Source organism: Dipteris shenzhenensis, chromosome 11 (genome assembly GCF_047967505.1).
Source record: "Dipteris shenzhenensis isolate YYH24624 ecotype China chromosome 11, Dip_SZ_1.0, whole genome shotgun sequence".
NCBI classification, from domain to species: domain Eukaryota; kingdom Viridiplantae; phylum Streptophyta; class Polypodiopsida; order Gleicheniales; family Dipteridaceae; genus Dipteris; species Dipteris shenzhenensis.
The window spans coordinates 46,490,558-46,503,751 of NC_141606.1; the positions used below are offsets into that span (position 1 = coordinate 46,490,558).

General features: G+C 36.9%; 1 protein-coding gene across 2 annotated transcripts; it reads right to left on the reverse strand.

Annotated features, from left to right (window-relative positions):
* Positions 1-4,388: 4,388 nt before the first annotated feature.
* Positions 4,389-9,418, reverse strand: LOC147897085 (GABA transporter 1-like). 2 transcript variants are annotated; one of them, XM_087382097.1, is made up of 8 exons: positions 9,091-9,418; positions 8,649-8,879; positions 7,322-7,419; positions 6,935-7,121; positions 6,173-6,283; positions 5,877-6,007; positions 5,472-5,708; positions 4,389-5,088 (listed from the first exon to the last, which is right to left on the reverse strand). In XM_087382097.1, the coding sequence occupies exons 1-8, from the start codon at positions 9,302-9,304 to the stop codon at positions 4,708-4,710; spliced, it is 1,590 nt and encodes a 529-aa protein (XP_087238223.1). In that variant the 5' UTR covers positions 9,305-9,418; the 3' UTR covers positions 4,389-4,707. The 2 variants fall into 2 exon arrangements, with proteins under 2 accessions (XP_087238223.1, XP_087238225.1); XM_087382099.1 differs by lacking the exon at positions 6,173-6,283.
* Positions 9,419-13,194: the final 3,776 nt, after the last annotated feature.

Below are 13,194 nucleotides of genomic sequence, written 5' to 3' on the forward strand. Positions count from 1 at the left end.
AAATTATGTTAAATGCTATATTGTCCTAATTAAGGTCTTTTTAGTTAATGAATTATGCAAACCTAAGTAGGAGTAGGACTAGGAGCCACTTGACATCTTAAAACGGCTTAATCATTTAGCTTTACCTTTACTACCTTACCAAAACAGTTACCTTTACTATCTTACCAAAACAGTTTGCAAGGTCTTGTATGATCATTGAAAATGTATGTTCTAATTGAACTATCATGGTGCAATCAAGAACATAACCATTCAATAACCCTCCTAAACTCTAGACTCTAAAACCATTCAATAGCCCTCTTAAACTCTAGACTTCAAACCCTAGATCTTTAACCTTGGACCCTATATACTAAATCCTAAAACCTAGATCTTAAACCCTTTAAAGCCCTAAACCCTAGACTGTAGACCCTAAAACCTAAACCTAATATGTTGCTCAAATCAATATTTTATAGTGATTTGAGAAAGAGGTTTGATGCACCCCAACCTGTTGCTCAAGCAACAGGTTGAGGGTGCACCGAACTCAAATCACTAAAGAATATGATTTGAGCAATATGTTGGATGCACCCAAAAGGAAGTTTGCTTATTATTATTTTCAATAAAAATAATATTTATATTTATATTTACATATTTTAAAAAATAATTAGTCTATGTATATGAATAAATTATTATTTTCAAAAAATATATATTATTTATTATATTAAAATATTGCTATACTATATTATAATATTATATTTTTAATATTATAAATGATGTTATGCATTCAAAAAAAATATAATATTATTTTAGATTTAAAAAATCAAATATAATATTATTTATAATATTAGATTATTATTTTTTAGTATTAATATTTATTATATTACATAATAGTATTTCAATTGTAATAATATAATTTGAAATTATTTTTTAAATTAAATTAAATTTGATTTTAGTTTGTTGTTGTACCAATAGGCTAGAAGAGAGTTGAGAAATTTAAATAAAAGTAAAAAGGGCAATAGGTTGTAATAGGTTAGAAGAGAGTTCGAAATTCAAAATAAAAGGAAAAATTGCAATAGGTTGGAAGGTGCTGCGTACACAACATGTTGAGAAAACATTCACCTGTTGCGACATTTGGAAAATTTTGTAAATTTGAGCAGTAGGATAAAATGAAGAGAGAATAATGAAATGAGAAAAATTAATAAAGATTATCATACTTATATTTATCCTCAAAACATGCCCTAACCCTAATTATCTCATATCTTGTTCTAAACTTCCTCCTTCCTCATTCTCTTCACTTTTGCAATTTTCCACGGACAACCTCATCCTCCTTCTTGGTAATCCCTTCCTCCCTCCTCTTGCCTCTCTCCCTCCCTTGCTCCTCCTCTCCTTCCTCCCCTCCTACTCCCCTCTCCTCTTTCCTTCTCTCCCCCCCCTCCTCCTTCAAGCCACCGCCTACTCCACCTCTCCTCCTGCCTCCCCTCCTCTCCCTTCTCCTCCTCACTTTCGTCCTCCATCCTTCCTTCTGGTGGTACTCTCCTCCTCCCTTCTCCGCCACCCCTCCTTCAGACTATCATCGCCCCTCCTTTGCCTCTCCTCCTTTGCCGCTCCTCCTTTGCCAATGCGGACTGTATTTTAAAAAAACTTGAGTTAGTTTAAGTTTAGTGAAGTTAATTTTTTAATTATTAAGATAAAATAATTTCTAATATAACCAGCAAATATATATAAATGTGCAGGAAATCATGGATGTATACCATATTGTAGGATATGTGAAGTTGGGAATCAATAGTCTTAAATAATGGATTGCTAATCAATTAGCAAGGAGAGATGCGAGAGTTCGAGAAGGCTCTCCACCATTGACACAGATGGAGAGAGACCAATTTGAATCTTAGAGGTAAGTAGAGAGGGAGGTTGAAAGATTGAAGATAGCAGAGAGCAAAAGACTTTTACGAAATATTATAAAAGCACAACAAGATCTGTTAGACTTCTTAAGTAACCTTCGTTTTATCGCAGCACTCAATATGGACGATTTGATGCGGATATTGAAGAAATAATAAGGGCCTCACAAAGAAATTATTAAGAAACAATTTGTGACTGCTTGAATTTCTTCCTTCATTGTAATTATGTTGAGGATACAGACGTGGAGTCAATGGAAGATTGGGTTGTTCAGTAGATAAGAGAGACTAATGATGAAATCTTCTAGTGTGATCTCAGCCTATAATAGTTGATAATCTTATTTTTTTTTCTCTGCCACAAGCCTGGTAGGGCTTAGCAGATCATATTAGAATTGCTAATACAGTTTGTTTTTGAGTCACAAATTCTCATCAAGTGTGGCTCTCATGACTCTATAATGTTATATCCATAGTTTATTAATTTGACTTTATACTTAAGGGTGTATTTCTACACTAAGACGGTGTATATGTACACCACCTTTCTAAGAGAATTGGTCAATCTATTAATGTTATTAAGAATGATAGAAAGTAGAATGTTCATGGAAAATTTTGACCTTGCAGCATAATTTGAGTAATCTTATTGTTTTGAGTTGTAAATTCTCATCAAGTGTGGCTCTTATGGATCTAAAATGTTATATCCATTGTTTATTAATTTGAATTTATACTTAAGGAGGCATTTCTATACTAAGAGGTGTATATGTACACCATCTACCAAGAGAATTAGTCAATCTATTAATGTTGTTAAGAAATGATAGAAAGTAGAATGTTCATGGAAAGTTTTTGACCTTGTAGCATAATTTGAGTAATCTTAAAATATAAAGTCAAGCAAGCTTAAAAATTGCATTAGCAAACTATTCATGACTAGCACAATATTCACAATAGTAAGTATTTTGGTAATCTCGTCAAATAGTTGGTATCTTTATTAAGCTTTGGTTTTTAAAGTTAGCTTTAAAAACAACATTAGGAGTGTATTCGAGAATTTTGGACTTTTCTTTAGTCCAGTTTTGAAATTGGACTCGACACAAGTCCAAATTTTTTGAATAGTGTGTTATATCAATTGTTGAGTAAATTACCCCCCCTAGCTTAGACCTTCAATTTAAATTTTTATTTTAATTTTGATGCGTTATTTATGCAACAGATGGATAATTCCAAGCTCATTCCAAGAAATCTAGAGACACTACAAAAGCAAATCACACTTATAGAAAGTACTTGTGCATTGGCATTATTGATATCAAGAGAGTGCCTTAGCATTGAATTTTAAAAGTACATGTAAACTAGTAATGAAACCTAGTGGAGGCATGCCCTTACCTTCCTTGGATCAACCAAGGAGTGTACTATATCCTTTGAAGATTTTCAACACCATATGCCATTTAGAGAGTTGTTTCATTGCGATCCTTTTCATGTTACCATTGGTTCTATATGAGTCTTGGTCTTGTGAGGATGTTTCTCATAAGCTCATATGAAATCATATTACAACTACTATCTTCAAGGTTGTAAATGCCAAACTCATCTTTAAACTTAATTATGAAACAAACTTGAAATTTTATTACAATATTTTTCATATGGATGTCCAAACTTGATAGTGAAACAACTAATGTTTGTCTAGTTTTATGTTGGTGGGCAAGATAGAAAAGTTGGTTTCATCGTATCCTTATTATGAGTACCTAGTTAATTTTATTTGTTCTTAAAAGAAAGTTGTCAAATCTGAGAGGTAATGGAGGCATAAAATTGGAGTTGTTTCTTTTGGTTCATGAACAAATTCACATTGGAACGAGCCAAATGTCTCCCAAATGTATTGGCTAAGGGGTTTAGAAATGACACCATTGGAACATGAGCCAAATGTCTCCCAAATGTATTTGCTAAGGGGTTTAGACATGACACCATTTGTTGTAAAACATGATGATGTAATATTTTGTGCTCATGAAACTTACAATCATTGTTTAAGAGATGAGCAATTGAAACTTTAAAAAGAAAGTGATACCTAGTATAAACTAATTTTCTAAGTCAACTCTACTTCATTTTATTCATGTACCTTCCCAACCAATTATAATTAATGTTCTGTTTATATTTGGATCTACAAAATGGAACTTGATTCTAAGTAACTTCATGGGAATATTTAACACTACCTTCATGTTTTGACATGTCATTTGAGAGGTGAAATAGAATAGGCAAGATTTGTCTACAACGATGTGGCACAATTTTGATAGCTACTGTGAAAAAAAACAAAAGTCTTTGAAGATAGGATTGTAGGTGCCTTAGATGCAGTCCATAAGGGTTGTGGAATTGGAGATAAACTTTCACATATCTAGTGCATTCTGATTTGTTTTGCATGCGAAGCAAGCTGCATAGTTTCCTCTCACATATCCATGACGCTTTCTACTGGAAATAAATTTCCATGTTATTGCACATGCAACCATTATTTTATTTACTCAACATAAAGATTGAGATAGTTTATAATATTATTTTCTACTCAATGCATGCAACCATTGCATAGTTAGTGCTAGTTTATACATAGATATACCTATTGCATGATAAAACGTCTAATGAAAGGGATCTGCAGGAACGTCAAAATTGAAGTGTGTAGCTTCAATTCAGTTTTCTTCGACCTGTGTAAATAGCAAAATCTGTTTGGCTCTTATATAGAAATTTCAATGTACTAATAGAGGGGAGTACCATGGTGGCCAGCTGAAATCCACGTTCTCAGGTATATATTTGGGAAGATTGAGGAGCTGCATTGAGATAGTGAACACTCCCATAAATCTCGACTTAGTATAGGTTCATATTTCTACACGTTTGCGAATAACTTGTAGGTTCTGGCATCTGTAATAATTTGATGAAGTGATCCGATACCACCCAACAACATGACAACTACTGCAGCAGTCATTATAGCATAGTTTGCCCATAATGAGGAACTCCGCATACTTGGCCTGATGATAATGTTGTAAAAGAGCAAGGGGAAAAAAATGCAAATAGGAGTGAAGCCAACTGCACCCATGAACGCACTGAATTCCACGAAGAATGGTAGCATGGCTGATAAAAGTGTGGCTAAGATGACAAATGCAGAACGGGTAGCAATCCGACTCAAGATGTTGCGCTTCGAGAATTCCCCCTGTTTCGCGTCTGCAGCCACTGCTTCTAGCCTCTCAAACGTGGGGTGTAGATGGAGCTGAAGACATACGTATACACAGATGTTAGTTTCATTATCTTCTTGCCAATTGGGAAACACATATTAATAAGAGAAAACCGTTTAATTGCCAATTGGGAAACACATATTGATAACAGAAAACCGTTTAATTTATGTGAGTAACCTTTGAGGCTTAGAATAACAAGAGTCTGCCTGTGTACATGTGTGGAGGCTAAAACATGCATTGATTTGACCGAAGAAACGACGTTTTGATTATCGACGTCATGAGCAAGCTAATATAAACTTTTCGCCAAACAAAGTGATCTATGTCGTGCTTTATGATAGGATACTGAGCAGAATACCTGTAATCATCCACAGTCGATAATTATGGCAAGACGGGAATGATCTACTAGAAGGGCACGTACCACGGTATAGACAATCAGCTGAATGCAGGCGCATGCATTTCCGGCAAAGTAGAGCCACCGGGGAACCAGTATAAATTTTCGTGGCTCGAACATATTGAGAAAAATAACGCCATCTGACGCATTTCCAAAAGCCCAGTAACCGGATACCGCAACTGGGAAAAACGTGGATACTGCAATCGAGTAGCACACGCCCAATCCTTTCATCATCTTCCTTTCTACTGGCACAGCCAGAGATGCCTGGTTCAAATAATTAGACAGCAAATAATAGAGGGCCATTAGTAAGAATTATTCGTTTCTTGTGTCACGGTTCAAAGCTTCAACACAAACAGTTTCTTGAGGCTGCCACTTTCCGACTAGATCTGGCAAACATATTCCTTAAGTTTTGCTCTCTGATAATATAGCCACCTGAATTTCTACAACTAGAGGATTTGAGTAAGCGGTGACCATCACAGAAATTGCTGTGGATATCCCCAAAACTTTTGACATCGTCGTCCCACGAATATGGTAATGCGGGACTGGTGCTTCCCTAGAAAATCCTGTGAGCCGCCAAAAAGAGCTAAGTTATACTTACTCAACTTAACGGATTAAAAATTTACTTGAGGTAAAGCCATACTGAATCACACTTCGTTTCATATAAATTACACACTTTAAAGCATGTTTAAATTGAAAACTATGGGAAAGGTCTTGCAGTCAAAGATCACCTGAAAACCATAGCCGCCTCCCTTTGCCAGTTTTGTTTCCTTTACGATGAATGCTTTCCCACATTCTTAAATGGTCTACGGTTGCTCTCATTCTCATCGGTGCAATATGAACTTATCTCCATTGCATACGTCATAAATTATCCGACTGTGCAACGGTCCTTGTACCGATCTCAACCACTCAGCCTTCCAAGGTCCCCTTCGTTTGAATGAGCCTCTCTCTCTCTCTCTCTCTCTCTCTCCCTCCCTCCCTCTCGGTGATCGTTCTTACTCTTGAAAAACAATATCAATGTTTATGACGTTCCCCTTCTTTGCACTTCCCAAGCATAGTACATCATGCATGCATTCCCGTTTACTTCCCTTTGGTTTATTACATGTGTGATTGCACACATGAATGGCTGAAGGCTACGATGGCCTAAAGTTGCCGATATGGTAAGTCAATTCAGGGAACCAATGCATGTGTAAGTGCAAGCGTCTAGGTGTTTATGTGGGTACACATGCATATTTTTTGTGCACATGTGAAGATTTGTGTGTGTGCCTGTCACCCGTGCACCAGCGCAAATGCATCTGTTAAAACATACTTCCTATGCATGTAAAATATATAAAAAGTTTTATAAGGATGAAATAAAGCCTTACAATGCCCAACCACAGCAATAAAGAATTCACACCTAAAAGGCAAAACCAAAATAAAGGAGTTATAATGAAATAGCTATATATATGAAAAAGTACATAATTACAAGGCAAAGAATTTACATGAAGACTAACCTGCAATAAGTGATCCAATAAAAGCACAAAGGCTAAAGCCTAGGCAAAGTAAAATGGAGATAAAGTTGAAGTGTCGTAACGAATGTATTGTTGGCATTTGAGAGAGCAACAACACAAAGGTCCCAAAAATAATGATGAAAGTATATAGCTTCAAAACTCCTTCCTCGTTCCACGCGAGATACATCTCCTACAAAATTAAGCTAAAAGGTTAATGGTTACCATTAGTGTTAGAAAAGCCACCACCACTTGTTGAAAAGTTCATTTAAGAATCTTGAGATATGAACTTTGAGCACTCCATGCAAAAAATTTCCACTCACCCACCCACCCACCAATGCACACAAAGAGAGAGAGAGAGAGAGAGAGAGAGAGAGAGAGAGAGAGAGATGCCTTCATAGATTGGCCACCAAGTAGTATGCCTCCTATCACCACCATAAAGCAAACACTAAGTTGTAGTGGTGTTACAAGATAATGTGTCCACTTGGCTCCTGTAAGTTTGCAAAAATTAAATGAGAAAGATGTTTAGTCATTAGATTATTGATGATTAATGATTGATGATGGTGTACAATGATGATTGATTATTGAGTTTATGTACAATGTTAAGCACACGCTCCCCATAACCCCATGTCCCACTCCCCGCTCCTCCGTTTGGTTGAGTTGCATCATCAATCATCAAGCAAAATTTAGTATGTTAGGAATTCTTTTAGCAAGCCATAAAAGGTCTTAAAGCTAAAAGATTCCTAAGCCTTTTGGTGTTTTACCTCTCTCTTAGGATCAACATTCTTAAAAAGTTCCTTGGCTAGCTATGGTTAGGTGACCTCCCTTCAATCTTAAAAAGTTCCTTGGCTAGTTATGTTAGCTAACCTCCCATAGCTTTGATGTTAGAGAAACGTAAAACTCACTTATGATAGATGAAAACAATATGCTGAAATGGTCTAATTTTCTTAAGAACTGGTGCAAGGGAGTGATCACTAATTGCTTTGCCAGAGACACATGTTATGACTTGAGGATTGAGTGATCACTAATTGCTTTGCCAGAGACACATGTTATGACTTGAGGATTCGACTCATTGTTTTGCATTGAGGTATGCAATGACATGTGGCATAACAATTAGTGAGTTTGAGGCCTTCTTTAACTCTGTCATACCTTTTTGGAGTATCTTTGATATGTGGCACCAACATGGTTGTGCATATTTTGCAGTCATGGTTTGGACAAATCAAATATGCAGTCATGGTTTGGACAAATCGTGGGGGACAATCTCTGATTGTTAAGATCATTATTTGCCCCTTAGTTACTACAAAGTTTCTATTTTATTTTAGAGGCCCTTTGAAAGGGGATCAAGTGGAGTTATACTGATCCCCCATTGGGGGGAGTGCTCTAGGATGTAATACGCTGTGGGTCTATGAACAGTTTTATGACACTAGGCAGCGACATGGGAACAACTGGTTGAACCCAAGCAACTTTTTGGAAGACAGTAACCGATGGAAACGAAGATGACTTCTGAAAACTTGAGGGAGGGGAGTCACGTTGTGATGATGTGCTGGGCGTGATTCTCTGTAGTTTCGATTGAAAGCTGCTAGCCGAGGGGATACCCTTCAAAGAAGGCTGATTCAGGAAATCTATTAGAGGTAACGGACAGATGAGGAATCAGGATGATGGATTTTTACAGAAGCACCCATGCTGCTATGAAAATTTATTTTAGATATTGTTGCTATACCAAGAACGTGTTCACTAAGATCACAGTATCGAAGAGAACGTTTTCCCTTCTGCTCCAGGTGCTCCATCGCTAGGGATAGTGAGCAGCAAGCGTAATATGACACTGCAGCTCCAAGAGCCAAGGCCAGAATACCAGGACCCCAGCCTAACGCCGCCATGGCAAATGGCAAGCTTAGCAGCGGTGGCCCTGCCGTCGACGCAGTGAGGTGGTACGCTGCATGCGTCCATGTGCCTGCAACAACAGTGATGTATTAATATATATTTGTGTAAGAATCTCGTTTTCTGTGGTATGCTCCGAAGTAATGGATTAGTCCTAGTTTAGGTAGCTTTCCTTCGATTTGCAAGCTTCAGATGCACGATTTGTTACATTCTCAACAATTCGTTCCGGGCATTAGTTTATGCAGCGTTCGTCCATGCAAACTCGCAAAAGAACTCGTCTCTACCTTTTGATTCTGGAACAAGGTTCACTCGATCTTGGGCTTCCATCTCTACTTGGTTGCAAGCCAGCTTAGCTTGTGCAGGGTTTTCCGCATCAGAGACATCCTTTGCTGCAAGCTGTTCAAGATCATACACACACATTGCAATCTGACGTTTAGCGCCATCGTCGCAGCTCGAAACGTCCTTGCTTCTCCCTAGCAGCTGCAGGAAGGAACTCATTTCTCATGCGGCAAGCCGGGCCTCGCGACAAATCCAATAAAGAAACAATGTTCCGTTATTGCTATGCTAGAAGTTATGCCTTTCGCGAGAACTTGCAGCAGCTTCACATGGGGCTCGTGGAGCTTTTCAAAACACAGACCTGTCCTTGCAACCTCAAGCCAAAAGCATCGCTGCAAGGGTCCTTTTATACTAAAAATACGCACACCACGATAGTGGGGCTGTTCCTCAGGAAAATGAAATCTGAACAGCTAACCTGTGGTGTACTCGAGCCTTTAGAGTTAGACCCCACAGTGTGTCGCAACTTCTACGCTGGTATCAATCGCGATGATTCATACCTACTAAAGTGCGGCTGCAGTAGGTGCGTTTGCCCATCAGGAGGAAAGAAACGCTAGGGACTTGGTACTGCGTGATGGACCTGGCCTGTGGATAGATCTTAGATTGAGAAGGGACATTTGAAGCGTTAGGGCTTGTTTACTGAAAAGGTAAGCAAAACTGGTGATAGGCAACTAAACACTTAAATTAGCAAAGAAGCGATTTAAACATGCACCAAATGAACAGTCTAGGTGTGAAGATCGTAGATACTGTCGTACACGGCATCAAATAACCGGAAGCTTTTGCCATGCACACGTGATGTTTCCAGCCAGTTTGCGTGATAAAAATAGAAGAGTTTCATTCACAATGTCACGATCTGCTGTATCGTGATCAAGTTTTCTTTTCCAACTGGACTTCAAAGTCTATATAGAGGCTATTGCCGATCCCTTCAAGATAGATTCCAACAGCACACAACGTTTCCACGTCATTACTTGGGAAAGCTTGACATTGTGCATTATAAGCTTCAAAAACCCTTAGACATCATGAAGCGTGGATTATGCCACGTTCCTTTAACAAAAGCTTGGATGGAGACAAGGTTGAAGATGGAGACAAGGTTGAAAGGATTGCTTGAAAAGGTATCTAGGTGGTTGGTGGGAAGGTTTTTCTTGAGTAGTACCCCCTGGCAACAAGTTCTATATCACTTTAGCACACAATTTTTGGTTATGTCAAAGGGGGTCTTCTAAACAGGGACACATTATTTGTCGCCACAAAAAGCTAAACCCAAAATCAATCTTTGCATTATAACCCAAAATGAATCTTTGAGGCAATGGTTACTTGGAACTTTAAGCAACAAAGATTAGATACAAAAAGAGATTTGGTAGACCACACACATGCTGCGATTGACATGTTGTATGGAGAACATGTTTTAATCTCATTTTTGGAATGATATTAGCTCAAGGATGATTTTGCATGCGTAGGAACTCTGTTGGATTTGTTGTAATTGATACCACATGCTCTTGGGTGTACCCAAAGACATTTGGTCATAGCTCAATTTATTTATGGAAAGACATGAGAAGATGCTACTTTTAAATGGTCCAGCCAAAATTTATCTAGGAAGAGTCTGTCAAGGTAGCAGACAGTGTCCTAAGACATAAAAATGTCCTGTTAAGTGGCCATGTTTGAGGAATTTTCACGAGCTACATGCAATGATTTGTCATATCCTATCTTCATAGCTCCATCCTAAATTCTAAGTGGTCAAAACAGCACTCAAAAATAGCAGATTCAGGTTTTGTGAAAATTGGGTCTTACAAGGTCCTAATGCATACTTTTTTGGATCTATTAAATTTTGATCATTGCTATATGGTCAAAAGCATCTTATTTGAATAAAAAAGTCCAAAATTTAGGGATGTATCTAGGATTTGATTGCTATTTTCTCTTGTTTTTGTTGTCAAATAGGCTAAAAAATGATGAGAAAATGACTCGTAATCAATAATGTTTTTCTCAAAATAGATATTTATATTTTGAGGTTTCTATATATGGATGGAAAATTCTTTGTATATCAAAGATTATGTTACATTTTTCAAGTGCTTAAAGTGGTTGAATGAGGGTTGAATGTGATGGTTTTATCATCTTTCTTTCGGTCTATGCAAATGATGAATTATCGTAAGTGCGCCTAGACAGTAATATAGTGTAAAGCTAAAGGTAATATATTCCTTAAGAAAACTTTCATGTTATGCATGGTTATACATAGTAATATGGGTTATATAAGATATATTCCCAAACTTGTATAGTAATAGAAGGCCATTCTAAGATGAGATATAGAAGGTTTCAATGGTGCATAGGCTTCATTGTATTGGACTATGAGCTTTTGAAACCTAATTTAATGGTAAAAAAATGATTTCTTATGAATTGATGTTATTTTATTATATCATATAAAACAAAATTTCAAGATTTAAACTTTCTTAATGTGTGTAAGATGTAGGTTTCATATGTATATGAATTTGAGTACGCTGTAGAAAACGATGACGTACACATATTTATTCAATTAAATTAAAGACCATAATGTATATTTTAGTATTAAAAGTTACACCTAAGTTTATCTTCTAAAGTAAAACTATGTTCAAAAAAATTAGTACTACTACAAGTAGATGCTTTTTTAGAGCTATATGCTTGAATTTGTTCAACCAATAGTTTGTATGAGTCAAAACAACAACCATACACGTTTTATAAAGTAAATGGAGGCTTTGTCATAACTTTTTCTCTATGGATGTATTTTTACCATGTTCTTGAACAAGTAAAAAATATATGTCTTGAAGGGTGCTTATAGAGATTCACATGACTAAAAAACAAATTTGGAACCCTAAAAATGACACTTTTATGTCCTGTTGAGCTACCAAACTAGTGTTAAACAAGGGTTAACAACCTCTTCTCTATGCTATGAAGTAAGCATTAATAACCTTATCTCTAATAAAATTTGAACTAATGCTCAAAATAAAGGATTCCACACAATATGGGTTAGATGGAATTTCTCAAAGAAATGCAAAAAAACTCATGACTATTAGACAAGCAAGGAGTATTAAAGGCTATTAATCCTGGGTTAATCATATGATGCTATCTCTCAAATATTTCCATTCTTCCATGGGGATTTTTGGAGGACCAATATTTATGCGAACAACTCCATAAGCTATAATTGCAAAGGATTAGCCTAAGTGCTTATTGAGTAACGAATACAATGTCTCACCTTGGAAACCATTAAGCAACTACAACACAGAACAACAAACACAATGACTCGCCTAGAAAACAATCAAGAAACTACAAGGAGTAGCACAAGTACATAGTGAGGAGCATCAAGAACAAGTGTACTATACCCTGAATGAGAAAATGTGGATTGTGGGAATTCCATGGAAAGCTGTGTCGAAATTGATTTTTGAACCCTAAAGAGAAGGTTGGAACCAACCCCTTGAGTCCAAGAGGAAGCCAAAAGCATTATGCAATGTAAGAGACAATAGGAAGCTATGGTACATTTTGAATGCTATCATAATGCATGCACCCAAAGAAGAGACAAAAAGAAACCCTAGCTAAAATATTTCTATCATTTGAATCTCCTTCTCATATACGGTCAATAATGCAATGGCTAAGCATTTTTGTCCATTATGAAGAAGGGTTGCCCTGAGCTCAAACATGAATATTGTTGAGTATTCATATACACCTACAGATCATAGACATGGGTGGAATTAACTTGCTATGCTTTTTGACAAGATAGCATGAGTTGAAAGCGCACACATTTGAGAATGAATGGTCACTTTTTATATATAATATATTTGATATAATAGGGTTTTTTGAGAATACGTGACTAATAATTGTATAGCATGGCCAATTGCATGTACATAGTCAAGTTCAATGTCAGCTGGGAACCACGCATGATGATTACACTGTGAGGAGGTTAGACATTAAGAGAGAAGTTGCATGTAACAGATGAGGCTTGCACTAACGATCGATTGAAAGAGGATTTCTCAGGGGTTTGGGATCTAGAGCTCCATGAGGGGGAGGGATGGTAGGGCTTTGGTTCCACTGAGGGA

Coding starts and splice junctions, on each gene's coding strand:
- LOC147897085 (XM_087382097.1), bottom strand. CDS start 9,304: ATGAGTTCCTTCCTGCAGCTGCTAGGGAGAAGCAAGGACGTTTCGAGC. Junction 6,008..6,172: donor GAGGCGGCTATGGTTTTCAG/GTGATCTTTGAC, acceptor GGCGGCTCACAG/GATTTTCTAGGGAAGCACCA. Junction 5,089..5,471: donor AGCTGATTGTCTATACCGTG/GTACGTGCCCTT, acceptor GTATGTCTTCAG/CTCCATCTACACCCCACGTT.